Raw genomic sequence first — 16,385 nt, forward strand, 5'->3', positions numbered from 1 at the left:
TGTAGTAGAATTATTAGTGTTAATGAAAACTTCAAATCGCAATGTTTCTTTTCAAAATTTCATTTTACATCACTGTGTAAATAGTTCACAACCGGAAGTCAATATAGACACGTTAGCGTTCCGTTTCTCAGAAAAAGAAACAAAAACATGGGTTAACTTCCGGTAGAATCGGATTGGCCAACCATTTATAGCATGAACATCACCTTGATTTAAGAGGAAAAATATAAAAGCGTTGTTTTCCTTCTTCCTCCCTTCGCCGATCAACAGAAAGCCGGCCTGATCGCAGGTTACGTGCAAACCAAAAGAAGATCAGCCCTGAACAAGGACGAATAAACTATAACTGTGCCCTCAGTGATCTCTTCATGGCTTATCAAGATCCACAAAGTACAGAGTCCGATCAAAAGGGAAAAGCGTCGACCTCTTATGCCTCCAGCTATTCCAGACTTACCAAGGACAATTTGTACATGATTCTTGCGCTTTGGATGGAAGATTTCCCAGAGGACAAGCCAGAAAAAAACCCAGCGGACAATCCTGAAAGAAACAATCCTTACAAGAAAGTTGGAGCTGTACTCGTTTTGCCAAACGACATGAGTTACGCGGTTGACTGTTCCCGCAATGGCGTCCATGCAGTTGCTCCCTTGTTGATGATGCATCATGACGTCCTTGAAGACTGCAAAGTCTTTGTATCGAGGAAACCATGCTCTTTTTGCACAAAGCTTCTGGTCCAGTCTAAAGTGAAGAGAGTCTTCTATTTGCCAATTGAGCCAGAGTACCGCCTATTGGACGACTTTGAAGAAGAAACATTTCGGGTTGATAACCTATTTAAAGTAAGCTCAATAAGCCAAAGTGTGTTTGTCCCAAAAGTGGGAGCGGATGTTATCAAGGACATTCAAAACAAGCTCCAAACACCTGTGAAAAAAAGGATTAAAATGGAGGATAGTCTTAAAAAAAGATATTGGATCGACGATTGGATGAAAGAGGCCAAGGATAAACCTCCATGGCAGGCTCTAGATGAAGAGATGAGAAGTCAGGTCAAAATCGATTTCACAGAAATGGTGACATGGATGGCGTCGATTTTGGTCGGAACGGACAAAGGATACAATTTTAAACTTGAATCATTAGTTTCTGAGAGTAAGCATGAATCGTTTGCATTCGATCCGACATGGGAAAGGGAAAGAGAGCAGGGATACCACCTTATCACTTTGGTTTTAGCCGAACGTACCGACGATCCAAAAACCGGAGTAGGAGCAGTAATTATAAACAAAAAAAAAAAGAAATTGTTGGGCTTGGCTGGAATGGATTTCCATCAAAAGCGCTGTATGGTGAATTCCCAAGAGCTTCTGACAAAGATAAAGACGCCCCGGACAAGAAATATCCTTACAGCATTCACGCAGAGCAAAACGCGCTTCTCATGCGGAACACCAAGAACATTGAAGGTGGAACCTTGTTTGTGACAAAGACGCCATGCGATGAGTGCACTACATTACTTGCAGAGTTTATAGAAGAGAAAAGCAAGAAAGGAATAAGTTATAACAAGTTCTCTTATGCAGTGAAGAGGGGCAAATTTACTTGCTTTAGTCTGGTATCGGAGATAAGTGGGGCAAAGAGGAATCTCGACATGGAATTTGAAGATCAAGGAAGAAAAAGGGAACGAAAAGATTTTTGAGGAAGTAACTGGCGGTGAAGACCGATTCGACAACGCGAAAGTAAGGCCACCCGTGAGCACGAGTTGCGGATTGTTTGTAATTTCAACTGAAAATTTTAATTTTGAATGCTGCTTTCAGTCTATGAATATCTAAGTAGTGTATTAGGTGCGCTAAAAAAGATGACGTCGGGAAAACCATAACTGTTGTGATCGATTATCGTTTTGAGCTTCTGGTACAGTTCGTTTTCGTTACTTTGACTTTTTGGTCTTCTAATCTAGATTTTTTTAGTTCTTCAGTAAATACCTTTACTATAGATAGTCTGTAATCGCTACATTATTAATAGTTTGCATTCAAATGTTAATTGATCTTTGAATTGTTTTAGAATCTAGACCGTGATTACCATATCCCCTCTTGGTTTTTTTTTTAATGTACTTTTAGCTCATAAGTGGGCAGCTAAATTACAAAAGGGCACCAAACGAACAAATGCAACTAAAAGCCGCAAGACTAGCCGCAGGAGGATATTTTTAATTAGGTTCCTTCTAATGGATGAAGCTTGTTCAAAGTGGCTATGGGAAAAGTTAGTTTTATGACAGGGAAAATGCTGATAAGATAGAACAGAACGTCGCAATATGCACTAAAACCAATAAGACAACACACGAAATACATGAAACCAAGTTACAGATTTATGGATGGACAAACAGCACAAGATAGAAACGTATTGCATTTGGTCAATCGTTAAAAAAAAGTCGGCTCGATATTTTTCTTCAAGTTTAGGAGGACTCACTAGGATGAAAGTTGTTTTCGCTCAGAATCAACTTTTTTGTGGTGCAACGATAATTTTAAAAGTAGGGGAATTTGAATATTTTTTTTCTGAGTGTGAAACTCACGATTAAGTTAAAATTGTTCCGAAAAACCCGAAATTACCGTGACACAGCGTAGTTAAGGAGACCTTTTCTTAACGTAGAAGAATGAAGATCTCTTCCGCATCGTTTAGATTTTATGGCTGAAAATTGAAGTTCCCGGAAACATATTGACCCTGGTCCTCGCTAACTGTGCGCGCATAAGCAGCATTCACCAAACTAAGGAAAGTCTTGATCACCTGTTTGTATCGTTAGAACAAAAAACACAACAAGTTTATGCATCTGTGTACTGTATCCGGCATGCGTTACGTGCCTATGTCCACGTTGCTAACGTTCAGCACGCGCAGCGGACTGGTACAGATGTTTTCACACCTGTTGAGACCTAAGCGAATAAAATCTCCCTTAAAAAAAAACTGTTACTTAAAGTTACGTCCCACTAATTTTCTAGAGGATTAATTGGTTCTGAAGAATGCCAGCGGTCTTAATTGATTTTCAAAATTTTCAAAAATAATATCACTTCCGTATCGTGAGGGTATATTTTCCCTGAATGTAAATCCAGCAGCAGGTCGTTCCGTCCCACATAGAACAATTCCCGTTACTGTAATAATTTTGCGATTACTTTAAGTCGCTCAGCATAGAAAATTTAAGTCAACATTCGTAGAAAAAAAATCGATGAGAACGGTGTGGATATTTAGAGAGAAAATTGAAAGGTCATCGTCAGGTGCTCGCGTCCTCCACACAACCTCAAATGTTATCATTTCTCTCGTGGTTGTCAAGACGAGAACGGCAACGAAATGTTTCAAAACGTAAAACGCACGTGCAGGGCGTGCAGAGCTATTGTTTTGCTAGTTAAACCTATTGTTATGTGGCGTTCTCTTAGCCGTCGTCGTCGTTCTTGCTTAAGGTCCCTAATCTCTTTAAAAAACTGAAGAATTCTGAGAAAAGAAAAACAAAAGAACTTTTGGCGACCTTCCATATTATAGCAACCAAAGAGTAAGCGACGTTTGATGTTTACCTCTAGCAGGGATGATATGATGCCGTAGCGGATCGGCGAAAGCTAGCAGCAGTCCTTACTCGAACAATACTTTCTTCTATCAAGACGTGACCGGTTTTTGATGCGCATTTTATCAGCATGTGGGAACTTTACATGCGCATTTAAAACATTTGCATAAACAACATTTCAAATAGCTGTAACTGTGTATTCAATCCCAGTAACGTTTGTTTTACGAACATGGTCCGAAAAGTATTTTATGTTATAGAAAGGGAGAGAGAAGGTTATCAAGCCTCTTCTCCTGTTAATCTCGGTAATTTGAAATAAATGGACCCAGGAGCGAACGACAGCCGTATATATTCCTGTCACAGCGGTTTGAGAGACCGATTTATTTTAAAATGATTTTTGAATTTCCCGCGAACGAGACTCTCACAGGAGCCCAATGACTAGTCACAAGCAACTATTGAACTTGACGTCATAGCGCCAACGAACCGGAACTGCCTTTTTCTTTGTGCGGAAAAGGTAGTCTAATAATAGATCGGTCTGAAAAAATGCTTAGTATGGGAGTGGTTCGCTCCTGTTCAAGAAGACAACCCAAACAGATTTAAGTTTATATTGGATGAATGATTTTGCCAGTAATTAGAGACCCACGTTATGCGCATAGGATTCTGGAATCGCCAGGGCCCGGTTCCTCGAAAGCCGATTAACTTAATCCAGGATTAGCGTAAACTTTTGTTTCACGTTTTCAACTTTTTGGTGAAATTTTCTTTTGCTTATTTTTGTTTTTCAAGATTGACGTCTTCTCATGTAAAGTTCTGCCGAAAATCTGCGTTGAACAGCATTTGGGAGTAGAGAAATAAACTGCTTGGTTAATTTTTAATCTTAGATTAGCATTAATCGGCTTTTGAGGAACTGGGCCCAGAGGGCAAAGATTGTAACGATAGAAAGTTGTCTTCGACAAAAGCTGTGATATTGCACAAAGAATAATGTATTTTCGCAGTGGTCACGTTTTACGAGACATGGGGGTGACTAATGTTTGTGCGTGAAAATTGTAAGTGTTTGTGTGTTACTACACAGGCATCCCAAGCTCGATCAGTGTAAGAGAAAGCGAACATGGCCGACAAAAATATAAAGACCTGTATGACAATCCCGATAAAAGACTTAAGAAGATAATTGTACGAGAAAATTCTCAATTAAAAAGCCTTACCTTTTTGCCATCGTGGGTATCTTCCTTCCTGCGTGTTTTTTTCCACATTCAACGCGATTTGAGGCATTTTTCAAATCCTCGGTTGCCAACAGCGTTATAAAATCCAAAGGCTTCACACTCCATTCTGGGGAACCCACCAAATAAAATAATAAAATGTTCCCACGGTTACAATTGCACATCAAAGTCAATTTACAAAGATTGAACTTTCATTTTATTCACCAACAACGCAATAGCAATAGCAGCCCTGTGTGCGAGCTCGGGCGGTAGTTTGTTCACTTGATCGAAAGAAAAGAACCTTTCGAAAGATGGTAGGACGAGCCATGTTGAACACCTCGACCTTTGGAATCGGCTTTGCAACCCTGCCCGCTTAACAAACGGTGCCAGAGAGTAATTGTTTTTACTTCCCACAGAATCAAGAATTTTTTAGTTTCAAAGATCCTGTTCCAGACACTGTAACATCCGTCATTTACATGCGCGGAATGTAGTTCCCGTTCAATATAAAAACACGCCATTTCTTAAAGAAATTTGAGCGAGATGCCCAAATTTACCTTCACCGAGACCTTAATAAGATTATTATGTTAAAAATTACATCAAAACGAGTCAGTATGACACAAATTTTAAAATGAAATTTGTAAAGGATATTTCCTTTTCGAATTTAGCTTTATTATTTCTAGCCATCTTACAGGCATTTTTAGCTCCTTTTCGGTCAAGACTTTTTCAATCATTCAATTTGTTGTTCAGGTAACCTTCTGGCCATCGCTCACCCTGCCTTGTGTTACACAAAGAAGCGAAAACTAATAATTATTCTAAACGGAAAAGCAAAATTTGAATATGCTAAAAATGTTTGCTTTGACAGGTTGTTCCTTTCTATTAATCTGATTGGCTATTTACAGAATGAAACAGGCGCGAAAACTTTTGCTTTGCCTTTCCTCCTTTCGCCGATCAAGGAAACGCATGCTTTAGTCGCAGAGTACGAGCAACCAATTTCAAAGAGGAGATCAGCCCTAACCAAGCACGAATAAACTGCAAATGCACGTGCTCTCAACGAACTCTTAATGATGTCCGACCAAAACAAAAAAGATACGCAAAGTACAGAGTCCGATCAAAAGGGAAAAGCTTCGACTTCTTACGCCTCCAGATATTCCAGAGTTACTAAAGACAATTTGTACATGATTGTTGCACTTTGGATGGAAGATTTCCCAGAGGACAAAGAAGATTTCCCAGAGGACAAACAAGACGATTCTTACAGAAAAGTAGGAGCTGTACTAGTTTTGCCAAGCGAAAAAATTTACGCCGTCGACTGTTCCCGCAATGGCGTCCATGCAGTTGCTCGCTTGTTGATGATGCATCACAACGTCCTCGAAGACTGCAAAGTATTTGTATCAAGGAAACCATGCTCTTTTTGCACAAAGCTTCTGGTCCAGTCTAAAGTCAAGAGAGTCTTCTATTTGCCAGTTGAGCCAGAGTACCGCCTATTGGACGACTTTGAAGAAGAAACATTACGGGTTGATAACCTATTTAAAGTAAGCTCAATCAGCCAAAGTGTGTTTGTTCCAGAAGTGGGAGAGGATGTTATCAAGGACGTTCAACACAGGCACCGAACACCAGAGCGAACAAGAAATGAAAGGGCACAAAAACTTAAAGAAATGTATTGGAACGACGCTTGGATGACAGAGGCCAAGAATAAACTTCCATGGCGCGCTTTCGATGAAGAAATGAGACGTCAGGTTGAAAGCGATTTTATACAAATGGTGACGTGGATGGCATCGATTTTGGTCGTATCGGAGAAAGGATACAATAATGAACTTGAATCATCTGAAAGTGAGCATGAACCGATTTCAGGTAACACGAAATTGAAAAGGGATGAAAGATCCTGCTTAATGAGTTTGGCAAAGTTCCTAGCCGAACGTACTGACGATCCAAAAACCGGGGTAGGAGCAGTAATCATAAACAAAAAGAAAGACATTGTTGGGCTTGGCTGGAATGGATTTCCATCAAAAGCGCTGTATGGTGAATTCCCAAGAGCTTCTCGCAGTGATGACGTACCAGACAAGAAATATCCTTACGTCATTCACGCAGAACAGAACGCGCTACTTACGCGGAACACTAAGAACATTGAAGGTGGAACCTTGTTCGTGACAATGACGCCGTGTGATGAGTGCACTGCATTACTAGAGATGCTTGGAATAAAGACATTTGTCTTGGGCCAAAAGTTAGAAAAGAAAAGCAAGGATGGAATAAGTTATCAAAAATTCCCTGAAGGAGTTGAGAGTGGCAAATTTACTTGCTTGTAAATTTGGAATTGAATAGCGATGGGGCAAGGACGGAGGAATCTTGAATCCAGCTTTTGAAGTAAACTCCTTGAGGGAGGAATTGGTGATGAAGAGCGATTCTACAAAGCGAAAGTAAGGTCACTCGAGCTCGGGTTGCAGTTTGATTTCAGTTTCAAAACGTTAATGTTTGCCGGACTGCTTTTAGTATATGACTGTCTAATTAGTGATTTTAGGCGTGCTAAAAAGATCGCGTCATGAAAATCGTAACTTTTTTGATTGTCTTTTTTGCAATGTGAGCTTCTGGTACAGTTCATTTCCTGTTTCCCTATCTTGACTATTTGGTCTTCGAATCTTGATATTTTTAAATTATAGATAGTCTGTAATCTCTACATTATATATAGTTTACTATCAAATGTTAATAATAATGATAATAATAATAATAATAATAATAATAATATAATAATAATAATAATAATAATAGTAACGATTTTTTAATTGTTCTAGAATCTAAATCTTGTCTACAATGTTCCCAGTTGTTAGTTTTTGCTGCCATTTTCAGTCATCAGCAGCTAACCGCATAAGGATATTTTTAAGTTCTTATAACGGAATTAAGTTTTTTAAAGGGCCTATGGTAAAAGATAACTTCATGACACTGGAGCTGCTGATAAATAGAATGGAACATTAAACCTGGTCCTCACTAGCTATGAAAGCATAACCAACATTCACCAAAGTCAGTGGAGTGTTGGTCCATAGTATGTATTGTTTGGACAAAAACACAAGTTTCAAGTTAATGCATCAGCATAATATATTGCTTATGATAGCACCGCTAGTGAAGACCAGACTTTCGGGAACAAAATCTTCCTTTTAAGAATTGTCAATCGAAGTTACGTCCCAAAAACTTCCCCGCAAACTGGTTGTGATAGATCCTGAGAGATGACGTCAAAATGTGGTAAGAGCAAAACAAGTGATCGCCTTGTGTGTCACTGATGCTCTTAACACATTTTGATGTCTTCTTTGATCTATTACTAAGCAGACGCACGGCAATATGGAATCTGTTTGTTTTATATAATATTTAAAGAATTAAACGTTTTTATGTGATGACGTCAGCTATGCGTCTGTCCTCTGACAAATTTTATTAAATTCTCAACCTCGAATAATGCAATTCTAGCTTTTTCATTGGTTCACAGGACCTCGGTTATCAGCCATTATACCTGCGCTTGACCTTATATGGAAATGAATGCGGCAAATGTCGCTCGGCAGAAAACTTTTGGTACCCGGAAATCACATCCCTTTCCGGTCGTTTCTTAAACTTAAATAAAATTTAGCAAAACCGACGGTTGAGAATTTAATAAAAGAATTATTCCATTCGCCTTTGTTGGATACAAGATAGGTAATAGTCAACTCGGCGCTACGCGCCTCGTTGGCTATTTCCCATCTCGTATCCAACGCGGGCTCATGGAATAATTGTTAAGTACAAATAACTAAAACTGTACAATATCGTGGAATATTTGTACTCGTTTCGTGCGTTTTTTGTACAATAACTAATACAGTTGGATAATAAATATCCATATTTCCAGATAAGTGCGAGGGTTACTTCTCTCATTCTTCAATGAAATTTTGTTATGATGTTTGGGTAACGTGATTTATTTCAAAACCCAAGAAAGGCTAGAGAATTACCAGGAAAATTTTCAAGATCTGTGGGCAACGTTCCATGCATCCAAACAGATCTTTCAACAAAATCTTTAGTTGGGTGCCTCTCAAAATGGCACATTTACAATACGTAGTTTTAAAAGTTTAACCCTTAAGACTGTTTAACATGACAACCCAACCAAAATTAAGATAAGCTTCTACACTTATATTGGATAGTAGGAACACAATTTTTTAGATATTACGCAAGAGTTCAATGCCACCTGCTTTGAGTTTTAGCAGGGCTTTTAATCCAAGATTTAAAATGAACATTTTTTGTGTAAGGAGATAAATAAAAATAGTTTATACTGAGAGCTTTGAAGTATTTAGTTTCCACTTTATTGTCCACTTGCTTTTTGTAGCAAAATTACCGATCTACTTGGTGTAAACTTTTCTCTCCCTTTTTGGGCGAAGTTGCGGCTACTAAACAGCGACTGGAGAATGGCAATACCAAAATACCGTCACTTAACGCAACCGTGAGGTTAATGGCCTTGCATGCTCGATCCAAGAAAGTTAGATCTATCAGTTAATAACGACTGCTTACTGTTCAAGGCAGTCCAACTAAAACACCTGGATTTGGAACTGTAAAAGAGCACAACCTAACACAAGCATGCATTCAGTGTAGAAGGCTTATTGCGTGAGAACTGCAGGTGTTTCACTCATGACATTCGTAACAACATTGTTTTGAGATACAATCGGTGATTCAACTTCCGTAACTTGCTGGCCGTTTTCAAAGAGAAGGGCCAGAGGTAACGTTTCATGGGATTTGCAGCTCTGAGCCTGTCCATTTTGATCCTGTATATCCTGTATATCCTGTTCCCTTTCCAACCCTTTAAGATAGTTCTCTTCCACAGCTCTTTGCTCCTTTATATCCCCTGAACCTGTTTCTGTGGAAACTGTGACTCCTTCTGATGTTTCAGTCATACCTTGAGGTGTTTCCTCTTCAGAGATGCTGATCTGGGGCGAAGGATAACTACTTGAGTACTTCTCAGTATTATGACAATCAACCGCCACTTGCTGACGGCTTGAATAATCCTGCGTAGTTAACAGATTATTCTGGTATTGCGCTGTGATGCCATGGGTACTGTCTTGTATTGATGGGAAAGTGGAATCAGTTACCATGATTACTGGTCGTGCTGGATCCACCGAGACAAAATGTCTGTCTTCGTTTGTTTGTGACAGGTTTGTAAGTTGGGTACTGGCCAAGTTCTGTTCAGGTGTGGATTTGGGAATGTTCATCTGGGAAGGACCGCTAGTTGCTATTCTGCTTTCCTGGTCTGTGATGCTTTCTTTAACCTACATTTCATTAGAAAACAGCAGCATTGAGGTTTAAATCCACGAGGCGTAGCCGGGTGTTTTTAGACCCGATAAAACACGTGCTGTGAGTCTTTTGAACGGCTTCAAAAAGATTCCACAAAAAGCGTGTCCCTCTGGACTCAGAACAATGGTTACAATTGAAAGAGGAGAATATTAGGATACACGAAAAAAAAAGCTATGCCTGAGGAGTGTTTTATCAGCTGATAAAACTTCGCATACTAATAAGGAGGTTTATCGATATAAAGTCACTGCACGCGATGTATTATCAACCATTTAATAGGTCAATTATTATTGAGTTTTTTAATTTCAAACTTATTTATAACCTTAAAAAACCAAGATTACCAATCAAAGTAACGACGTCAAATAAAGCTATGATCCTCGCAGTTATGGACGCAATTTTAGCAATTGCGTAGAGAAGCCTGAAAAATTCAGGCTCCGAACGTCAGTGGCTTCATAGCTCAGTTGGTTAGAGCGTCGCGCCGGTATCGCGAGGTCAAGGGTCCAAACCCCGTTGGGAGCCTGAACTTTTCAGGCTTCCCTACGCAATTGCTAAAATTTCGTCCATAACTGCGAGGATCATAGCTTTATTTGATTTCATATCCGCAATTCAGCATATGATTCATCTCATGTATATTGTTCCGTTCCTTGTAACCAAGTTTCACACCCACAATTGCCAGGCGTAAATTTGTAGAAGGCAGGAAAATGGTGAATCACAACAATATTATTTACTATTTAACTGGGAGCAAACATGTCTAGGAAATGATATGAATGCGAGTGCATTTCGTTCACGATTTATGGGCACAACTAATGTTTTGAAAGATCTCAAAAATACAATTTAAGAACTTTCAAAACACCACGAGCGACTATAAATTATGAAATGCATGAGCAAGTTCACATGATTTTTTTATTTATAAAACACTCAACAAATTACCCCATCGCTTTGTTCCCATAGCAACTTCCGTATTGCATTCTAACCTATTTATGCATTAGTCGTTTGACCAATCAGAAAGGCGACATTTTGTTGAGCATACAGTGTATAATAAATTATGATTCTTGGTTATCAATATTTCAGTTTGTTGAACCATCATTATATCTTCCTTGTGTCTTTCTTTAATAATATTTACTTTTTTATTTTTTTATTTCTCACGTTAGCCTTTCGTTTTCGCATACAACAAGATCGTAGATACGTCCATGTACACTGTAGCTGTATTCTGTAGTATGCAGTCACAAAGACACTGAAAGACAGAGTGAATAACTAGGGTACATGTACCAAGTTAAAGCCTAACTAATGTGGCGTTCAATGATAATCATCATCATCATTTATTTGCCTTGATATTAAAATGAATTAATTTTTACAAAGTACAGCATGCGGTTAGGCAAGGAGACCTCAAGAAACCACCAGGCTTATAGGAGAGGCCATGTCAACACCACAATATGATAAGATAGGAAAGCTTGACAAGTTTATCAATATTAGTATTATGTTTGCGGTACCTGTTGGCTGTTAAACACTTCTTCCTTGATAAGGGAGGTGAAATCCACACCAAGTGCCTGACGCTTCTGTGGAGGTTCATCATCTGCCCTCTCCTCTTTTGTTTTTACTTGCTTAATTGTGTTGTGACCTGAGGAGGCAGCATCAATCACAGCTTCACCATCAGCAGGTGTTGATATGACTTGTTCTGGAACTGCACAAGAGTGTAGTGATTGACAACATTTACTCATTGATAGCCGAGTTATATGAAAATGTTGAATTATAGGTGATATGTGAAGTTTGACTTTACCATTTGAAAAGTTGCCATAAAACAAGAATATCATTTCAAAAATAGTAATAATAAATAATTATCATTATTTTTGAAAGGATGTTCTTGTTTAGGAATATATGGTGCAGAAGTTACTACAAGCATTATCTATTGACCCCTTTTGACATGAAATACATGTAGCCCTAATATTTAAAGTGCCCCTGTAATAAAAAAATAAATTACCGGTACCGCCTTTTTTCTCCAGATTTTGAAAAGTATGTTTGCTTAACACCTAACTGGCAAAATTTTGAGCTTTTATTCGCCTCCAAAGGCCGTTTACTTTGAGTGTACGTTTTGGATTTCATGGTTGGCTATTACTCGCATTCAAAACTGACCGATTGGACCTCAGAGGGTTGGGTCCAGGGAAAAGTGACATCAAAGGCTCACTAGCTTAAAATTTCAGCGTGTGAATGCAGCTTATTATATATGCAAAAAAGTGAGTTTAAAAGTCTGAAGGCCCAAAACTCCCATGCTGCATATTAATTATGCGGCGTACACACGCATTGCATTCTTAAACTGGTGAGCCTTTGACATCATTATTTTTCTCCGCAATCCAGCTCTCTCAAGATCTTAAAGTTACTAAAGGCGGATCATAAAATAGGAAAATTCCAGTAAAAATAAACAGGTGTCTTTCTGAAATCAAGGCTTAAAACTTTGATAGTTTTGAAGTCCAAAGAAAAATAGGAACTGATATTTTGGTCTTAGGGGCATTTTAATAACTGAAATGAGCTCTTTGAATCAATTCTGTTTTTAGTTTGCCAAGCATAATATTGTTTTTCATTCGTTTATGATTATCATGTTACACATGGACAGTAGGTAACACCTTTATTAGTCATCCATGTAATTTGACCAACAACGATGACGTCAAACATCAAAGTCTCTCAGTGTAAAAAGAAAGAAGCCTTTACCATGTGCTGATGATAACTAGAGTATGGCTAGGGAATTTAAGATCTACGACTGCGACGGTACGAAAACGTCACCTCAAAATATAACTTGGCTCTATCGTAAGTCTTTCGCCATTATTCTGTCTAGTTCGCGTCGTACAATGTTGGCAAAGTATCCTAAAAATAAATCGGTACGAGTGGTTTCAAATTTAAAATAGAGAATGAAGGATTCTCTGTTGCATGCTTACGTTGTCGTCAAAAATTCAAATTTGGTGATTTCACATCGTCGTTATGCAGAGGACACCAATTATACTTGCTAAAATCTGTGCTGCACATGCAGCACGATTATTTATGCTCTTTTAACCAATGATATTATTGTTTTGTTACGTTGTCGTAGTCGTAGCCGTCGTCGTTTCTTAAATTCCCCACTAGTTCATACAGTACACAGTGTTAAGAGGTTGAGCCAAAAATTCTGGCTGAGACAAAAAAGCATTGGGCTTTAAACTGCTGTTCCTCCAATCATTACCCTGTCACCTGAACCCCTAAGAAGCAACCAAATCAAATACACTGTAAAAGGTCAGACCACAGACCTCTTTCATAATGGCAGCCAAAGGAAATATTCTTTTGTTTTAATGCTAATAAGCCTTTCTAGCCTTGCTAAGACAAAGTCCATGAATAAGATGGACCTTTTTTCTCAAATTTCAAATCAAAAATCGGGGGTGTGGCTTATCTACGGAAACATCTGAGGTTGGAGTTTTCTAAAATAACTTCTCAAGATGTGACTGAATATAAACATATAACAAACTGAAAGCGTGTTGTTATTGATCATTGTCTTTTTCGCTTTTTCATGGGTGGTGGCTAAAGGAGCCATTTTGTATCTTAAGTGTTCATTTGCGATTCTTGTTCTCTGAGAGTTCTTTCAAGCAATTAATTTCACTTTACTCGAACAACTGAACACTAAACTACAGGGAACCTCCATTCCTCCACAAAGCTGTTTGCTTTAGCCTGATTTCAAGCCAAAAGGGACTAGGTAAGTCATAGGATCAGCAATTATTGATCCATATAGTCAGAAAGAGCACACTGAGATTTACAAAATCCTCACGCTTGGTGTTAATCGGGCTAATTTTGACTGAGATACAGCCATTTAAATACGTCAAAACTTACAAAGAAATGTTGATCATTTGGACGCCGTGTTCACATGGCCATACATTTCTTTGTAAATAATTTTGACGTTTTTTAATGGCTGTATCTCGCTTAATATTGGGTCTATTAACACCAAACTTAATGATTTTGTAAAGCTTGGTGTGCACGTTTTTGTGTGGAACAATTCTGGTAGTTGCTAATTAATCCCATAATTAGCAGACTCGCACTTTTTCCCCCTCGACTTAAGTCGATAGAGTCTTGTGCCAGTCTAATTGTAACAACCATTGCGCTAGTGTTTTGAAACCATACTTATTTGTCATTGTTGCTTCCATGTAATAATAAAACTTATAATTTGAACTTCAAAGTTTGCTGTCTTTATTTTTTTTCCAAAATTTGAGCTTTCATCATAGAAGCACTTTAAAGTTTGTAATTTGTTACATGCTCCTTGAGTTGGTTGCTTTTTCACTTGCTGCTGCAAGCAGACCTCATGAACTAGCCAAATTTAATTCACAGATTCAATAAATATTTATTTCTTACCAGTGTCAGACAGCTGTCCACCACCAGCAATCTGAACAGTTTCAAGATTTGTTCCAACTCGCACCATGGGTGTTGAAGTTGCTGAAGAAGCTTGCAGTGCAGTATCCAACATGCTCAAGATGTTACTTGACTGTCCATGTGGCGTCACATATGCTGCTGACACTGGCACTTGACTTGGGTTTTCTGTTTGCTGTGAGGCCAAAAAGGCCACAGCGCTACGACTGTTGTCTAATGACTGAGGGATGAATGCAACAGTTTGTGGAGTTGTTGCTGTTGTCTGGGGCGATGTATTTGTTTGCTGTGGTATGAAGGTCACTGTCTGTGCACCAGTACCAGCCTGTAAAGAGGCATGGCTGAGGCTGGCTACTTGTGAAGCCGGTATGGTCAGAGAGAGTGTTGTTGGTGTCTCTGAATCGGACTGACCAGAGAAGAAACTGCTGGCATTTACCACAATGACAACTTGACCTAAGTAAAAACACAAAAATTAACTTTCAAGTTAATAATAATCCCATAAAGGGTTGCCAGTCATCTACATGTACCTTCTACCAAACAATGACATGAAATTACTTTTATTAAGGATTTGTAGAGAATGTGAGCACTATGAAATTCCATTACTACCCTTCAGCTACATTCATACACTCAGCAGCATTAAGCAATCTACACTGTATTTTGTTGATGGTAGAAAACACACTTGAAAGTCAATTACCTTTAAAACAAAATATTCCAATGTGCACAAAAAGTCATCACAACAATTTTGTAGTGTCTTGCTTTCTAACTTTGCATCATGCACAAATTTCAGATCAGTGGCTTATCAGCTAGAGTTTTCTTTTTTTTTTGTACCGGCCCCAAATTGACCTTGGTTGAAACAAGTTGACCAAGGCTGAAACAAAATGAAGCTACAGGTAGAATAATATTTAATAGCCTCTTGTTACAATTACCTTCATCTCGCCCTGGACCAGAGCCCTGTGTGATGAGAATCTGTGGTTGGCTGGAGATATCTACCTCTGCAGTTTGTCCATCAGAGCCTTGAATGATCTCCAGCTGAGTTTCACTTTCTTGATAGTTCTCTCTGTTGGCCTGTTGACAATATAACATTTCTTTTATCAAGAGACCATTGCATTGATGACAATATCTACTGTTTACCCAGCCACAATTCTTTTATCATTAAGTTACATGTATGTACGTAGGTTACTCTTAGGAGTTAATTCATCTGAAAGAATAGTTGGTGGGGAATTATAAGGGCCGATTTACACGATGCGATTTTGTCGCATGCGACAAGCTCACGTCAGGCCTACGACATGACTTTACGATTGTCGCAGCGTTTTAAAACATGTTTTAAAATGCTACGACATTTTTTCTGACGTACCCAACAATCGCAAATCATGTCGTGGGCCTGTCGTAAGCCGTTGTCGCATGCGACAAAGTCGTACCGTGTAAATCGGCCCTAAGACACTCCTCATCATCACTCAAAATTTTGATTTGCTTGATGTGGAAATTGCAGTATGTACCATATGATGGGATTCCCTTCTTGAATACAGGTACATGTATATCAATGTACAGTCACATGTATAAATTTCCCCACATGAGTACTCTGTAAACAGCATAACTTCACATACTTAAATGTGTTATAGAGACTACTGTTGTGTTGGTGGCGGCTTAATTTATTTGTATTTCTTTTTTCCTAGTACTTAAGCAGTTCCACCAAGATTTTAAGGTTGATATAATAGACCATTTTACAGTTGTAGCTAAGTTACCTGGCCTAAGAATGGAAGCGAGGCTGCCGGTGACCATGATTTGATAAAAAACCTTCATGCTTTTGTAATGTTAATATGGACTAATTAGCATTACAACAACCTAATTTACATGATAAAAGCAGTGGGGGCTGTATCAATGCAAGGTCACCGGCAGCCTTGCAGCCATTCATAGGCCTGGTCGCTGTGCAAACAACTGTAAAATAGCCTATTCCACCAGAGGTTTTGTCTAGACTACTAGTTGCTAATTTACCAGCACCAGGTACCGAGTAAATAGTTTATTGTCACCATGTC

At 38.7% G+C, this 16,385-nt stretch overlaps 2 protein-coding genes and 1 pseudogene across 2 annotated transcripts; 2 read left to right on the forward strand and 1 right to left on the reverse strand.

Annotated features, from left to right (window-relative positions):
* The first annotated feature begins 271 nt into the window (after positions 1–271).
* On the forward strand, positions 272–1,666 carry LOC137985921 (cytidine and dCMP deaminase domain-containing protein 1-like; annotated as a pseudogene).
* Positions 1,667–5,615: 3,949 nt separating this feature from the next.
* LOC137985922 (cytidine and dCMP deaminase domain-containing protein 1-like) lies at positions 5,616–8,299 on the forward strand. Its single transcript, XM_068833365.1, has one exon. The coding sequence runs from the start codon at positions 5,760–5,762 to the stop codon at positions 6,996–6,998; it is 1,239 nt and encodes a 412-aa protein (XP_068689466.1). The 5' UTR covers positions 5,616–5,759; the 3' UTR covers positions 6,999–8,299.
* A 325-nt stretch (positions 8,300–8,624) lies between these two features.
* Positions 8,625–15,435, reverse strand: LOC137985923 (mucin-5AC-like). Its single transcript, XM_068833366.1, has 4 exons — positions 15,279–15,435; positions 14,341–14,805; positions 11,472–11,662; positions 8,625–9,959 (listed from the first exon to the last, which is right to left on the reverse strand). The coding sequence occupies exons 1-4, from the start codon at positions 15,433–15,435 to the stop codon at positions 9,294–9,296; spliced, it is 1,479 nt and encodes a 492-aa protein (XP_068689467.1). The 3' UTR covers positions 8,625–9,293.
* Positions 15,436–16,385: the final 950 nt, after the last annotated feature.

Source organism: Montipora foliosa, unplaced genomic scaffold (assembly GCF_036669935.1).
Source record: "Montipora foliosa isolate CH-2021 unplaced genomic scaffold, ASM3666993v2 scaffold_112, whole genome shotgun sequence".
Lineage (NCBI taxonomy): Eukaryota > Metazoa > Cnidaria > Anthozoa > Scleractinia > Acroporidae > Montipora > Montipora foliosa.

Coding starts and splice junctions, on each gene's coding strand:
- LOC137985922 (XM_068833365.1), top strand. CDS start 5,760: ATGATGTCCGACCAAAACAAAAAAGATACGCAAAGTACAGAGTCCGAT.
- LOC137985923 (XM_068833366.1), bottom strand. CDS start 15,435: ATGTTATATTGTCAACAGGCCAACAGAGAGAACTATCAAGAAAGTGAA. Junction 11,663..14,340: donor TGGACAGCTGTCTGACACTG/GTAAGAAATAAA, acceptor ACTCTTGTGCAG/TTCCAGAACAAGTCATATCA. Junction 9,960..11,471: donor AAGTGTTTAACAGCCAACAG/GTACCGCAAACA, acceptor AATGAAATGTAG/GTTAAAGAAAGCATCACAGA.